This window comes from Gadus morhua, chromosome 15 (assembly GCF_902167405.1).
Source record: "Gadus morhua chromosome 15, gadMor3.0, whole genome shotgun sequence".
NCBI classification, from domain to species: domain Eukaryota; kingdom Metazoa; phylum Chordata; class Actinopteri; order Gadiformes; family Gadidae; genus Gadus; species Gadus morhua.
The window spans coordinates 20,169,212-20,185,280 of record NC_044062.1 but is presented as its reverse complement, the minus strand read 5'-3'; the positions used below and the strand labels follow the sequence as shown (position 1 = coordinate 20,185,280).

Below are 16,069 nucleotides of genomic sequence, written 5' to 3'. Positions count from 1 at the left end.
GCCAGATTGAGGACCGGGCCATCCCTTAGGGGCCTCGGGGGTTTTGCGCCCCTTGGGGATAAACAGTCAGGAGCCATTGGGACTTCTGTGATTTAAAGGGTAGACAAAAAACAGAAATTTCTATTACCTCAAAACCGTCATAGAGTGCATCCATAAATGGTTAGACCATCCACGAACCATGAAGGATATTATTTATCATGTACATTTCAACACATGAGAATATATTAAGTATGGCAAAACTATTTTGTAAAAGCCACAATAATAACCACAATTTTATTAAATACACAGAAAAACCCTTTGTAACAAAGTCCTTGTTTCTGACACAGCACTGCTCCAAGCCCCATATTGGATGCATCTGTATGAGGTACAAATGGTTTGAAAAAATCTGGGAACGCCAGGATAGGTGGTTGAACCAGTTGCACAACAGTGTTTTTTCCAATTTTGATTCAATTGGTGCGTGACATTAGCCTGGTCCTACCAGACCATCGTACTTCATTTAATTTGTACAGAAGGTCTGGAACTGCTCACTTGACAAACGTTCACTCACTTGGAGGCGGGTGTCTGTAGAAGTTTTAAAATGATTGGATCTGCCCAGTGCCACTCTGGATCTGCCATAACCAATCGCATAGCGTTTGGTCGGTCTGGTTTCCATGGAACGCATTCATATTAAGCAGACCCAGACCTAGTACTGAAGTGAAATGAAAATTGAGCGGAAGTAGGTAGGTGGTCGGTGCCAGGCTAGCGTGACATGGCACCACTTTCACATCTCCTTCTTTATGCCACTTCCCTCCCTTGGGTAGTGAGCTTTCCTCTCTGGCAGGTCCCTTGGTTATTTCATTAAGAGGGCTGGCAATGCGAGATAAGTATTTTATATATTGGCGAGAGTAGCTCAACAGTGCCATAATCTGTCTCAGCAAACTGTTTTATTTTTTTGTCCTTAATACAAGGGTAAAATCTAGGTATGGGAATCATATCTTATCTCAGAGGCCCTCTTAATAATCCTCCATGCAGCATTGAAGGGCTGCTGAAGCATTCATCAATCGGAATATGCTCCTTGCCTCTTCATACAGGCCCCAAAGTGTCACAAAAGATGTTAGGTGCTTGCCCTCTTCTGCCATACATCCCCAATGATAGGCCTTTCCCTGGTCTAACAATGAAGAATGGTCTTTCCTCCAAGGCCATCCATGATATCCTGGACTGGCTACCTGTCAGCGTGAGTCTTGCGGTTCAGCTCCCTATAGTCTGTGCACTAACATAAAGAGCCACAGTTCTTTCTGAACCAAACAACAGTTGAAGCGTAGGATGACTTGGATTTCTCTTTACGGCCCTGAGCAATGAATGATGGTCTTTGCTGTGCTGGACCTGAATGTCTACAGTTGACTGTGCTTCCTTAGCTGCACTAAATGGATACACAGAGGCAGGGACGTCCTTAGGGGGGGGTAAATTAGGATGATTCCAGGGGCGCAGCACTGACGGGGGCGCCCAAGAGGACACTGGTGGTATTATTAAAAGTATATGCAAAAAAAAAAAAATAGATTTTTCGGATTTAATCATCAAATTAAGGTGGTTTGTTTCCTTGTTTTGTTGTGGTTTGTTTCTCCATTTTTACAAAAATCATTAGAAAGTCTTCACCCTATTATCACCCCTCTCATTTGTCATTATTTGGTACAGCCCAAGTCTTACGCTACTGCAGAGCAAAGTAGCAGCCAGGCAGATCGTCGTGAAGCAAGTGCAGAGCAGTCTAAAGTCAGTTTGTGTGTATCCTGGTCGGTGAAATTAAGAAGTCAGGTTGTCAGGGGAGGAAAGAGAGGAAAGAGAGAGCGGAAAGAGCTCAAAGCGGTCGACAGTTCGTCACCCAGTTTTATACCAAGAAAGGTATATGCCTTCCTCTACACTTTCCCAACAACCTGATAAAAATCCTAGCCTAGCAGCTACCGCTACTGTAGCTAAAATAATTACAGCCTGCACTTGATGATAAAACTGAAAAGATCGTTTGCATTACCATTCACATGATATCCAATAGCCTACCTATCTACAAAAAGCCTACATTATTTTTACAAGTCGAGCGGACTATTTAGGCCCCGTCCACACGAAGCCGAAACCGTTCCGGTTTCGATCTATCCGGTTTCGGAGTATCTCCGTAAAGACGGAGTCAAGCGAAACCGGGTAGATCTGTAGAAATGCTGTAGTACACATGCCAGGACCATAAGGGGCGCTGCTTCTGCTACAGAAATCCAGAAGAAGATTAAATAAGAAGAGGCGAGCATGCGCATAAAGGCTGCCCCCCGAACCACTAACAACACAAGCAAACAGTCAGTCAACAGTCTCAATAAATAATGGCTTAGCAACCCGACAAGGGACATGATCTGCTGCAGAACGATTACAAGCCTGTAGTCCGCCATCAGCTTTTTGTTGTGAGTTCTGTGACTCCGCGGGCTTAACAGTCATTGGCTAGAGGGTCGAGGGGTGGGGCGATTACGTCATGGTTTACGGTTTCAGTCGGTTTCAGGCGTCCACACAAATCCAAAACAAAACCGGGTAGATTTGAAACCACCTCCGAGGGTGGTTTCAGAAGTATACGGTTTCGGTCAGCGGATTCACCGGCTTTGTGTGGACGGAAGGCCAAACCGTACAAGACCTTTGCGGTTTCGCCATGAAATCGGCTTCGTGTGGACGGGGCCTTAATATCTCCCGTATGCATGCATACGGGCGTGCATACTGCATAGCGTCTTCATAGGGTCAACGTCTTTCCTTGGGGTAAATCAGCACTTTTTAACCTACACCCTCCAGCCAATCAGAATCAAGTATTTACTCAGACCATGGTATAATTAAGCAATAGATCACGCCAGGCTGTGGTATGTGCTCATTATACCACTGTTAAGGGGCGTTGTCCGGCCCCGACGCGCAGCGGAGGGCCGGCGACCCCCTTCACCGTGGTATAATGAGCACATGCCACTGACTGAAGTGATCTATTGCTTTTATACAACGGTTACTATTATGGCGAAACGAAAGTCATAGACACACTACATTTAAAAAGAAACCAAGAAAGTCAAAATAGCCGTTTTATTAAAGAATACAAAAAAGTAGTCCCTCCTGGCTGCCGCTATGCATCGACGGTCGCTATGCAACACACTTTAGCATTCCTCCGAGAGAAGGCTCCGATAGAGCGGTTCGCCGGCAATTTATCCTATGGAGCAGTTCACTCGCCGTGTGCCTAAGCTTTCGTTAGTCTCTCCATCGCCTTGCTCACTCCCGGAGTAACAACATTTACACCCTCTCCATCATCCAACATATGTTTTACTTTGTAACTTTCTACTTCCAGGCGCGGAGTGATATGCAAACTTTCACAAAATTATCGGGCGTCATAGCAGGTATGTATACGCTCATTATACAACAGTTGGGAACCAATCAGATCGCTGGATTTAGGTCCCCCGTTGTATAATTAAGCAATAGATCACGACAGGCTGTGGTATGTGCTCATTATACCACTGTTAAGGGGCGTTGTCTATGGAGCCAGTTTCCTGCCATAATTCAAACCTGAAAAAAAAAGTTTCAAAGGCTTGTAAGTCTGGGTTTGAAAACTCAACACCTTGTAAAAACGGTTTTGCAACACTGAAAAAAGACATTATAACCTGAAAAAAATTCAAACAACTGTAAACATGATTTTGTGTTCTATTTTATCTTCTTCATCATTTTCACCAACACATTTTCAAAGTATTTTTTTTCACAAACATGTTTTCAAAGTTCAAACAATATCACCATCGCATTTGCAGAGTTTCAAATCTGGCACTGTTCTAACAGTGTATTTCATTGTTTCCCGGTTTTGAAACCTTGTAAATGGGATTCTGCAAACAGGTGTTCATACTCAAATATGTTAACCATATTACCAAAACTGCCTTTTTCCACCTCCGAAACATCGCCCGCCTCCGCCCCAACCTGTCAACTACCATACCATGGTGATATTGTTTGAACTTTGAAAATGTGTTGGTGAAAATGATGAAGAAGATAAAATAGAACACAAAATCATGTTTACAGATGTTTGAATTGTTGTTTGAATTTTTTTCATGTTATAATCTCTTTTTTCAGTGTTGCAAAACCTTTTTTTACAAGGGATTGAGTTTTCAAACCCAGACTTACAAGCCTTTGAAACTTTCTTTTTCAGGTTTGAATTATGGCAGGGAACTGGATCCATAGACAACGCCCCTTAACAGTGGTATAATGAGCACATACCACTGACTGAAGTGATCTATTGCTTTTATACAACGGTTACTATTATGGCAAAACGAAAGTCATAGACACAATACATAAAAAAAAGAAAAAAAAGAAAGTCAAAGTAGCTGTTTTATTAAAGAATTAAAAAAAGTAGTCCCTCCTGGCTGCCTTCAAAATGCACGACGGTCGCTATGCAACACACTTTAGCGTCCCTCCGAGAGAAGGCTCAGCTAGAGCAGTTCGTTTAAAGGGGACTTATTATACCACCAGGTGTGAGTGTGATTAGCCTTACAAGCCGTTTCGAAAATCTGCCTAATATGACATCACTAGTGGTTGTGTCCACCTAGATCTGTGCTGGATAGATGAGCAATGTTTACTTCAGTCCACTGGGTAGGCTGGTAGATAGATCTATCCAGCACAGATCTAGGTGGACACACCCACTAGTGATGTCATATTAGGCAGATTTTCGAAACGGCTTGTAAGGCTAATCACACTCACACCTGGTGGTATAATAAGTCCCCTTTAATATGTTCACATAATTATGAGACATATTCTGAATTATATGATGTATTTTAGAGTCAGGGCCCTCTTCAAGCCATGATGATCCCACAGAAGAAACCAGTGAGGTTGAAATAGAAAAAGGGGAGAAGGAGGACAGTCTAAGTAGAAGCAGCACTGTCACATTCTATTAGCTTATTTCTGTCTATAGTAACTACAACCCAGGTAAATTTGTAACTAAATACTAACTAACTATAGGTTTATTATTTAAATATATAAGTAGGTTTATCATGTTGTTATACAGTTGTTCATTTTCTTCTGATGATAATGACTACCCAATTTTGACCCAGTCCAATCCAATATTTAATGATTATAAAATGTGAATGAATACATAAAAATGTAGGCTATATATAATTGTATTTGTTTTTGAAAATATATATATATGGGGGGGGGGGGGGGGGGGCTCCATAACTGAATTCTGTCAGGGGGCCCAGAATTCCTAGGGACGTCCCTGCAAAGAGGTAACTGACAAGGGCAGACTTGGATCTACCATCTCTGCAATGTCTCTCAGTCTGATGTCAGGTAAGTTGGCTGCTTTCCATACCTTTATCAATAGCAGAAACCTGTTTGCTTATGTCCCAGAGTTCCTGAAATTTCTTAATGAGACATTCCTTTCCAACTAAATTTGTCCCCGTAGAAGATCCCTTTGTCACTATGTTTCTTGTTTTGTCAGTTGTCGAGTTGCATGAATGAGTTTGTGATGTTTTTGCATCACTCTGCGTGGATGGTTAACAGTGTCCTATGTGTTCTGGGCAATGATGAACCTGACATTTCCTGCAAAAACACATGCCTGTTTTACGCTGGGCATTGTTGAAAATTCAGACATTTCTGCTTCTCTCCACAGTTGGTGCATTTTTGGGGCATTCTGAGTGATCCGCTCACTCCCTGTCCCTCGAGAGTCCCTCCTCTAAAGTGGTCCCTCTCGCCGCACTAGACTATCCCCGGTTTCCTCTAGAGCAGGGGTTCTCAAAGTTTTGACAGCTGAGGGCCAATTTAGCAACCCAAAATTTGACTGAGGGCCACCAAAGGAAAAATAAATTGGCGGGAAACGCCGTCAGCATCCCAGTGGTGAAAAAAAACATTGCACCGTGGACCTCTGGGAGTGAGGTCAAGCGAGGTCTAAATCATGAAACTGAGGTTCATCCTTTCAAAGTAATGTACAGTCGGATTAAAACTAACAAATGTAACAGGATTTAATTGAAAGCTAGAGAGTCGACTCTCTTTATATTCATTTATTTTTGTTTAAATTAATATTGATATAATAATAAAAAAATATATATATTAAAATCAATTTGTATGTCATCTGTATGTCATTGCGGGCCGCCAGGAATGTTTCTGCGGGCCCCTATTGGCATGTGGGCACATGACCCATCTTGGCCAGAGACATAGCATTGGGTACCTCTGTGGTGTGAACCTCTGCTGAACCTGGACTGTTCCTTTCATTGACCTTGGGTCACCAGCGGCTTGGATCTCCTGCAGTGGTCTACACTCTCCATTCCCGGCTGTGAAAGGTGGCTGAACATAATATGTAGGGTTAGTCAACCAGTGTAATCAACCAAAGAGAATCTAGGTCTGCATATTTATAGATCATATTGAAATGCATGGGTTTAAAGTACTTGACGCTGTCACTTAGAAAGTGTTGTGGCCCAAAACTGAAAATGGTAATAAGCTTAATGCCTTATCTCTTCGTTATGGTTGTATATTGATATACATTGAGCACACATGTGTGCTATGTGTAATTTATTTTATGTTTGTCTGTATGTTATATTTGTACCTCAAGTCTGTCAATAAAGATAATAATATATCATGTCAACATATGCATTTGTGTTGACAGTACATGCATCTGTACTATTTTGCCTATGACTTAGGCCTACTTATCTTGTGTTATTTCCCTATTGTTTGCTGCTCATGGAAACTTTAATTTCCTTCTGTTAAATAAGTAATCGGTCAATCTATTTTTATCACTCTCTATGGCTCTGGCGTAGCCGAACTAGTTTGTGATCGACCCAGAGGAACGCAACGCAAATTCAATGTGAACATGTATGAGGCTTTAATAAAATCCCGGACGATTTTGAAATTGTTTCACTAAGGGCATGCCTGGTCAAAAGAGGACGTCTGGTCACCCTACGTACGGGGAACCCATTTGATTCCTATACCTGTTCCACTGTTAAATAGCGGCGCAAGTTGGATGGGCGCTATCCTGGTAATTTCTCTGCGTGAGAAATACGAAGTGTGGCGTGTGCGCGTGTGCATGGGTTTAATTGCGTGTGTTTCACGCCGAATGCGTGAGACTTGAGAGCCCTGAGACACATCATGCGACAGCACAAAATGGTGAAAAAAGGAAAATCAAATATTTTCTGTTGTTTCTGTTTAATATGACTACGTCATTTTCAAGCATCATAATATTTCAGGCCTTTTGTGGCATTCATTTAATACATCAGCACCACAAGAGGGAGCACTCGACACGTCCTCCGACAACACTCGTTGTTCTGCTCACACACGTAGGGACAAAGACACAAACACACAGACACTGACACACACTTGAAGCTGAATATTATCCTTTTGAGTGTGTGATTTATCATCTTAAAATTTGCCATTTTACCAATTAGCAATCCAACTTTATTCTCTGGCCCTCCGCTTTATCCTTGACTATACCTAGGACTTCCTGAATAGGCTATGTCTCCTCGGAAACCTAAACACACATCCACTCTCATTTCACTCGACCAACTTGTTGCTAAATAACTTACATACTTTCACAAGATATCAACTAATCTATCAAGGCATTGAACAAATAAAACAAAAAACATTTTTGATGCCATGACATCCGAAGTTTGTAGCAAGGCCTGCAGTGAAATTTGAAACTGTCAATGGGTTGGGCTTCTGACTCGAGCCCTTCGGCTGTAGGTCAGCGCAACCCGCCCGACAGACGAGCCCAACCCAACAGGTCCCCGAACAGGTTTAGTTTTCACTCGGACGAATTGCACACTCGGGTGGGGCACGTATTCCTATATCTGCTTGGTGAAACGGGACTATTGTACACACAGAGAGACGCTACATTGTTGGGTAAAAAAGCGGAGCTCTGTAAACACTCGGGTTGTTCTCTCGATTTTTCCACAACAGTTTGTCGGTCATGTTTCGCTGTGGAATCGCGTACCCCCGATGCAGGTGGATCCTGCCCCTGCTCCTGCTCTTCGCCATTATTTTCGACATTATCGCCATCGCGGCTACTTCGGGATGGGTCGAGGACGAGGACGCCAAGTCTCACTACGCCAACATGTGGGAGCAGTGCCGTGGCAGGAACGATCAGTGGGAATGCAAATCACTTATGACGAACTGTAAGTATACTAAATGTGTGTTGTGTGTTGTGATATCGCCATGTCACCAAGACAGCACAGCACGACGCACTGCGGCTGCGCAGTTCGCTCGAAGACAGAGGTGTAAAGAATAGCAAACTGTATTTAATACGAAGATTGGTAACGGCGCGAAACCTAATAGCCAATCCGGTGTCTGTAAAATGTTGTGCGTTACATGAATTAGACATAAATAGGTGGATTGGCGTTGATGAGGAAGGCCGTGTTCCCCTACCGAGGATTGGATACAAACTAAACTAACCTTCATGAAGTATTCTCCAACAAACCCGGACAGGTTCTCAGGATAATACATCATGTGTGTCCTCGCATGATTTCTGTACTTGGGAAAACAATAGTGGATCGAATCTCTCAGTTCAACATTGATTGCAACTGTCACCCAAAAATATTGTATGGGAAACCAGGGATGAGATGTTTGGCTGGTGAGACAAACCCCAACCCTGCCAGACCACTGAGGCGGCTAGGGACCAGTGTGGGTTGTAACTACCTACGTTATGAAAAGGAGCAAGGTCTAAGCCTAGGACTTTAGTTCAAGATGGCTGGCTTTGAGGATGACATGTTAACAATTGCAGCTCTATTTATAGGCCAATTGTGAGTGAGGGTCTCTCTTGGCTGGAGGTCGTGCTGTTAGCCGCACGCACGCACGCACGCACACGAGCAAGAAAGTTTGTGTGTTATAAATGTTATGATGACATTTTTACATATGAATGCAACATATGACATGGGTATAGCATTTTGTCTCTTTGAAATATTTTCACCAGGGAAGAATTATAAATGAACAAAAGGACCTTCTAACAAAGAACAACAACAACGTTTCATATCATTTTATGAGGACATGTGTCGTTTTTGGAAGGCTTATGAATGATTCGGAACCCAAAACAAACCCCAAGGCTGGTTTGCGGTTTTTACCCTATTTCTTTCATGAAGACAATGAAAAACATTTTTACCAACCATATTTTTACCAACCAATTTTTTGTTTGTTTTCAATGTATAATCTCATACCAAGGTTACGCTTGTATTCTGGGATCCAAGATCGATGAGAAAAGCATATTTTTTTTAATAATGGAATTACGTATGAGTAGTTTGGTTCATGACAATAGTGCCCTGCACTATTTAGGTTGTTTGAAAAACAGAAAAAACTAGCATATGCTCTCAGTCTTGGTTCCAGATCTATGGCGTGTTTCACAGAACTCGGATCAATGTAGGCTATCTGAAATGGATACAAAAGCAAATGTCCTACTAATATTTGACTGTAAACTCCCTATACCTTATGAATGTTAATATCTTCTCATATTGTGTGTCTTGTTGCTGGTATGTGTGTATGGTTGTTTAAAAACAAACTCGCTCTCCGCCTCTCTTTCTCTGCAGTTATGGTGTCATTGATCCCTCGCTCAATCCCGCCCGAACCCTTCACTTTGAATACCCATGTCTGTTATTAACCAGTTTTACATGAGATTTAAGCAAGAATACAGACAACCAGACACAAAGGGCAATTACAAAGTGAGCTTGCTCACAATTCATATACAATCGAAGAACACGCACAAACTCTGCAGTATTTCTGTACACAAAATGTTTATTCATCATATATTCTTAAACAGAGTGGATGCAATTAGACTTTTATAAACAATATGCCAATGACAGTTCCATATACATTTTCTATAATATGCCCAAATATTTTAATTAACTTTCATATTCAGTAGATTATAGTTTAAAACAGTTATTTGCCACTTTACATATATGTTCAAGGGACTCAAAAATCGTTTAAAGATTGCTGCACAGTTATTAGAAAGTAAGAAAGAAAGGCGGAAAGAAAATAGAAAAATCCGGTTGAGCAAGTTTGATGCGATTGCCTGTGCATGATTGGTTCCCGGTCATGTTCCACTCCCACACCCAAAACACCTGTCACCCATAACAACTAAAACACAAACAACCACATTCATGACTGGAAAGAGCTGTTTCGTAAGAGATGATTTAGTAGCTGTCAGAACAGTTAGGCACACATTCAATTCAGTGGCTGAGGCTCTAGATTCAAATTCACATTTAAAGGCATAAAAATATGAAAATGTTAAATATCTCTACATTTATTGAAAAAGACAGCCCCTGCTTGACTTACGAGAGAGAGAGAGAGAGAGAGAGGGTACAAGGGATATTTTGCCACGACCATCTGCCTTTCTCTCTTTGTATTTTTCCCAAATTATATAAACCTCTGGAATGTTCAGTGACATTGTTAAGCGGGGGGAGGAACCTTTAAATAATAAAAACTATGACATTCTTCTCCAGAATATTTGCCTTCTGTGTGTCTGTATAATTGTGTCCTGTTTATTGAACATTGTATGTGTATGAGTATGAATTATTGTGTGCGTGTTCAGCTTGGGCCCAGGCTGTGGCTGCTCTGATGATCATTGGACTCCTCATCCTCATCATCGCCTTCATCGTCTCCTGTGTGGCTCTCTGCTGCTCCCTGAACATCACCCTTCTGCCTTTAGTAGGAGTGCTTCTCTTCATAGTCGGTAAGACACACACACACACACACACACACACACACACACACACACACACACACACACACACACACACACACACACACACACACACACACACACACACACACACACACACACACCCCGACGGAAATTACATCACAATTGGCATCCTAAACAAAAAACCTAGTCCACCAAGGGTCCTTTTCAGAGCGCTTCCCTTCTTGTGTGGGGCCACCGTTGGCCTTTGAGGTTGAAAATGTTTTCAGAAAAGTGCTACTGTCATTATGCTGCTCTTTCATGTTTTGCCTTTTTGTTTCTCACCCAATGAGATTATTTCTACCGTCTTAAATGAGTTGGTTACATATATACTCTACAGTTAGTTACTTTCACAAATCCAAACTGTAATGCATGTGTGGATTCGCTGCTTATCAATCATTGATGGATAAAAATAAGTTAGCGCTACGATATTAAGCTAGGATCCATGGAGCTTTCCCGGCTAGTTGTTATAGAAACAGTAAACCAAGCACTGAGACGCGGCAGGCTCTCTTTCCCACAAGCTCTCACAGCCCAGTGCTGATCAGCGCTGTGCAAGCGCCTTGCCGCCAGGAAAAGAGACTTTGTCCACAGGGGAATACGCAAAGACATGCATGCACATACATGCACACACATGTGTGCTCTAGGGCTGGGCAATAACTCAATATGATCGTATCTTGAAAAGCTTATCTTCATACCCACTTTGTTAGTATAAATGAATTAGGATCAGCATATTCTGAAAGGTAACCATACCGTGTAGAATTTCCATAATTCTGCAGACAATAAATGTCTTTATATTGCCCAGCCCTAGGGCAAATATCTAATATGGACACCCAAATACACGCACATGGACCCACACACACACCCACACAAACTACAAAACATTGAAACCACAGAATATATCACAACTTAGCAATAGCATGTAAACAATAACAACAATTCAATAATTATTTGTGACTAAAATGATAGCTCTTGGAAACTTGTGACAGTTTGTGACAGCGGTTGTCTGATTCCCACACTGTGGAGAGACATGGCCCTGGTTTAGTATTCCAAGAGTGGGAGGAAAGAGTTCACCAAGTTTATCCACAAATAACGGTGACACACAGAGTGAGACACAGAGTGAGAGGAAACGCTCGCATCACTACATTTATGAAGAAATTCTCATGAAGAGGGACAGGAATTGGGAGGGAAGACTGGGAAGTATGGTATTTATAGGAACCGACAAACTCAGAACAAATGTTCATAGTCCACTTGTCTGTTGACTCATCTAGTTCAAGTTTAAGATTACAGAACAAAGCCTGCAAAACACACACACACACACACACACACACACACACACACACACACACACACACACACACACACACACACACACACACACACACACACACACACACACACACACACACACACACACACACACACACTTTTTCCCACACCCTTGCATGCAGAAAGACACACACTTGGTAACACACACTTGCATGCAGACACATAAAGTTAGGTGTTAGTCTTGGCATTGTTGTTATTAGTAATTCTCACAGGCGCAACTATCTTCCTTTTTATCACTACAATTATCTCATGTTTTACCGACAGAACAGCTGCTTGATCAGTGTTTTGACCATACATACTTAAAAAACTGATGATTATAATCATTCATGAAACAAAAATATTTTTTTCTCTTACAGTAACTGTAAAATTGTAACCCTACTTTTTTTATGAGGATCACTCAGCCACTTTCTTTAGCTCATATCAATCAATCAGTTGGATATGTTTTTTTTTGGAAATCAACCGAATAGCATAGATCTTTCCAAGATCAAACATGTCACATAAATATTTGCCGGGGCTGACGTACACAACAAAGACGTCCTGCCCCACCCTGGGCTTGGAGCAGACGCACAGACAATTAGTGTTTAAAATGATGAGTCACCACCAGTCTCATTGAAGTTCAGCGTCACAAATCAGCCATACATAAGATTCACTCAAGGACTGGCAGGGCGTGCTTTTTGTCCTGGCCTGACTCGATCAGACAGTGCAGATCTTCAAATGTTGATGTTGCTTTCACGGTCGCACGCAATAAGTAACTCCCTTCTGTTGAAATGCAACATGCCCTTCACAGTAAGGGAAACATGCGGCACATTGTTATATACTCCCTTCCCTTGGATAAGGCCTGCAACGTGCTAACGTCTTGTTGTTTAGTGTGATTCAAGATAAATCTCTTTTATTACAGAAGATCCCCAGAAACACAGAAAAAGGCACAACTACTGCAATAGAATAAAAGCAGAGTAGTGCTTTTATGGCCTCCAACCGTCCTGACTCAGTCAGACACCTGTAACTGATTACGTGAAAGTTATGCTATCCAGCTGGACTAGTTTGTACGCTGGGGTTATTCCGCGCAAGTAGGGTGGAGTAATAGGGTTATTCTAGCCGTATGCCCTCCCTTTAGTAGCTTGAATCTGGATCAGTTCAACCTAGGGTGGTCAACCTTGAGTTTTGATAACACGGTGTGAGCGCTCTCTCTCACTCTCGCTCTCACTCTCTCTCCTTCCCTGTTATCAATGCCTCATGGTTCCCTTCTCTCTTCCCATCTAGTTGTCCTTCAAATCATCGCGCTCATCATCTATCCAGTGAAGTTCAATGAGCAGATCTTCGAGGGCCACTACTCCTACACCTGGGCATACGGCTTCGGCTGGGGGGCCACTATCCTCACCATCGGCTGTGGGATCCTCTTCTGCTGCCTGCCCCGCTACGAGGACGAGCTGACAGGCCTGGCTAAGACCAAATACATCTACTCTTCCTCTGCCTAAAAGACTTAAAAGTTACACTCATACATCGGTTGAGCTTTCCCACCATGCTGAGCATGAACGATGCTATGCTATGCTGGCCACTGAGCATTCCCTTCCCCTGCTTTAGTTATGTTTTAACAAATGTCCTGAAGCTCTGTTAGATAATAACCTGGCCATGCACACGTGCTGAGGCTTTTAAGTTTGAGGCTTGATATACAGTATTGCTTTTTTTTTTCGTCTTTTTTTGTGCTAACACCGAAAACACGACCTAATCGGATTTCAGAATTGGAATGCATTTGGTATAGATTTATGTTTTTTAACTATCTCTTTTATTTTAACTCTCAATGCAACATCACCAAAGTGTACTTAAAAAACAAAGGATGTCATTTTGTAAAGTATAGCTTTAAGATGATCTATGTTTCTTAAATGAATTTGTCAGAAACAGAAGCAAACTGTCCATTATCAAACTTGTCAAACTGCGTGATGATCGATATAAATGGGAACTTTGTCAATTCCTTAAATGTACTAAAATGCATTTTGCATCGTGTATACATCTCATAGGGTGTAAATAAGGGAACAAGTCAGAAAAAATCCAGATATATAAGGGGAATTTTGTAACTATAGCAATCATAGTAATGATGTACTGTCACAGCAGATATTTTCAACTATTGATGTGTTTCCATCCATTACCTGCTTCCTATTGAGTGTTGACCTTTGCTGTGTTTGAATTGTTTTTGTATGACATGGGTAGACATGTAGAGGCACACAATAGATGGCTTTTGTGATCTTGAGGATAAAGAATTTCGTTTTCATGACGTTCTTGATTCATTGGTTGTTTCAAGACCACTGGTCAGCACATTGCATGTGGTGTCGTCCCTAACATAGGAGTATGATGTGGACCGTCCAGGGGTCTTAATAACACTCTAGCTTTCAAATACCTTCTGTAATTTAAGATGCTAACACATAGCTGTAAGATCTGAGGATCTCTCATATCGACGCCTTACTGTTTTCATTTTTTTATGTGTCTTGTGGAATTCCTGATCCAACAAAGTCTCTTACTGTAACGGTTGTTCAGTCAAAACTGGATGTCAAAATTCAAGCTTGTTTTTATTATTTTATTTACAAAAGAAAACTGATGCAAGCTCAGTGGTGGATTTTAGATTCATATGTTTCTTACTGCTGTAAAATGAGTCATGGCAACATTGGCTAAGAATAAAATAAAATGCATTCATTCAAAATTTAAAGGTAAAAGGTTTAAATGTTATTTGTACAATTATGGATGTGATGTATAGGTAACACTATTATTCTATTATTCACATTATTCTAATCGAGACCAAGCTTTTTTTTCTGCGGTAGTTTCAATTGTTTATTTTGGAGTTGTGTGTTTTATCCAATAAAAGTTGCATTTAAAAATTTATTTATCATCAAACATAAACAATATGAAAAATATAATTACATTTTTTAGTTTTTACACATCCAACTCTTGCCAGGACAGATGTGAGAGGACAAAATAACACAAAGAAACAAGCAAGATCTCCATGAATGACGAAACTGCTCTACCACTCCCTCCCTTTACCAGTCCCTCTTCATCATGTGTTCCAAGAAACTGAACCTGGATCTGTCAGGGCTTGCTTAGCCAAGCTGTTCTCACTCATTACACTACCGCGATGAGTCGGTGTGAAGTGAGGTCACCACAATATTCCTAAGGAAAGCATTACAATTGAGTTAGTTGATATTTGATAATGCAAATCGAGGTGCCAAAAAGAGTGAAAGCCAGGAAATCGCATTAATTTAGCAGAGCCTCACTCTGACCCATAACATCCAATGGCTGTATAACTGCTGATAAGTTCTGGGCTTGGAATGTGTAATCTTGAGTTTACCCGAGGATGGTTGTAAATGTGACACATTCTCTCTCACTCTCTCTTTTACACGCACGCACGCACGCACGCACGCACGCACGCACGCACGCACACACACACACACACACACACACACACACACACACACACACACACACACACACACACACACACACACACACACACCCATGCACTACATTGCAAAACAGGCTGAATCCTGTTTATTTATGAATCACACGCCCTTACAAACCACGCCCAGGGTGAGGCCTTGAGAACAGCTCCACTTCAGCAAGCCCTGACAGCTCCAGTTTCAGCTTCCAGGAGCCAATGACGAGGAGAGGGAGCGGTTATAAAGGGAGGGAGCGGTAGAGAGGGAGAGAGAGCAATGACCCCAGGGTGAAACGTAGCAGGCAAATTCAGGAGGGGGGAAGCGGCGGGGTTGTACAGTACGGAAAATGAAAGACCAATAGAGAAGGAGGTAGAATATCTATTATGCTGGCTTTGTTTCATGAATAGGAGATGAAGTGAGCGCGGCCACAAAAAAGTTATAAAATATATTTATATGTAGAGAGAGAGAGAGAGAGAGAGAGAGAGAGAGAGAGAGAGAGAGAGAGAGAGAGAGAGAGAGAGAGAGAGAGAGAGAGAGAGAGAGAGAGAGAGAGAGAGAGAGAGAGAGAGATCCTTATTATAGCTAATTTTGAGTATCTGACATTATTTGGGAAATGCAAAAATATGTATTCATCAACCACTTGCCACAAAGAACAAAATACTCC

General features: G+C 41.7%; 1 protein-coding gene across 1 annotated transcript; it reads left to right on the top strand.

Annotated features, from left to right (window-relative positions):
- The first annotated feature begins 7,620 nt into the window (after positions 1 to 7,620).
- On the top strand, positions 7,621 to 14,851 carry perp (p53 apoptosis effector related to pmp22). The gene is made up of 3 exons (XM_030379209.1): positions 7,621 to 8,105; positions 10,508 to 10,648; positions 13,244 to 14,851. Exons 1-3 carry the CDS (start codon positions 7,901 to 7,903, stop codon positions 13,456 to 13,458), a joined length of 561 nt encoding a protein of 186 aa, XP_030235069.1. The 5' UTR covers positions 7,621 to 7,900; the 3' UTR covers positions 13,459 to 14,851.
- The last annotated feature ends 1,218 nt before the right edge of the window (positions 14,852 to 16,069 follow it).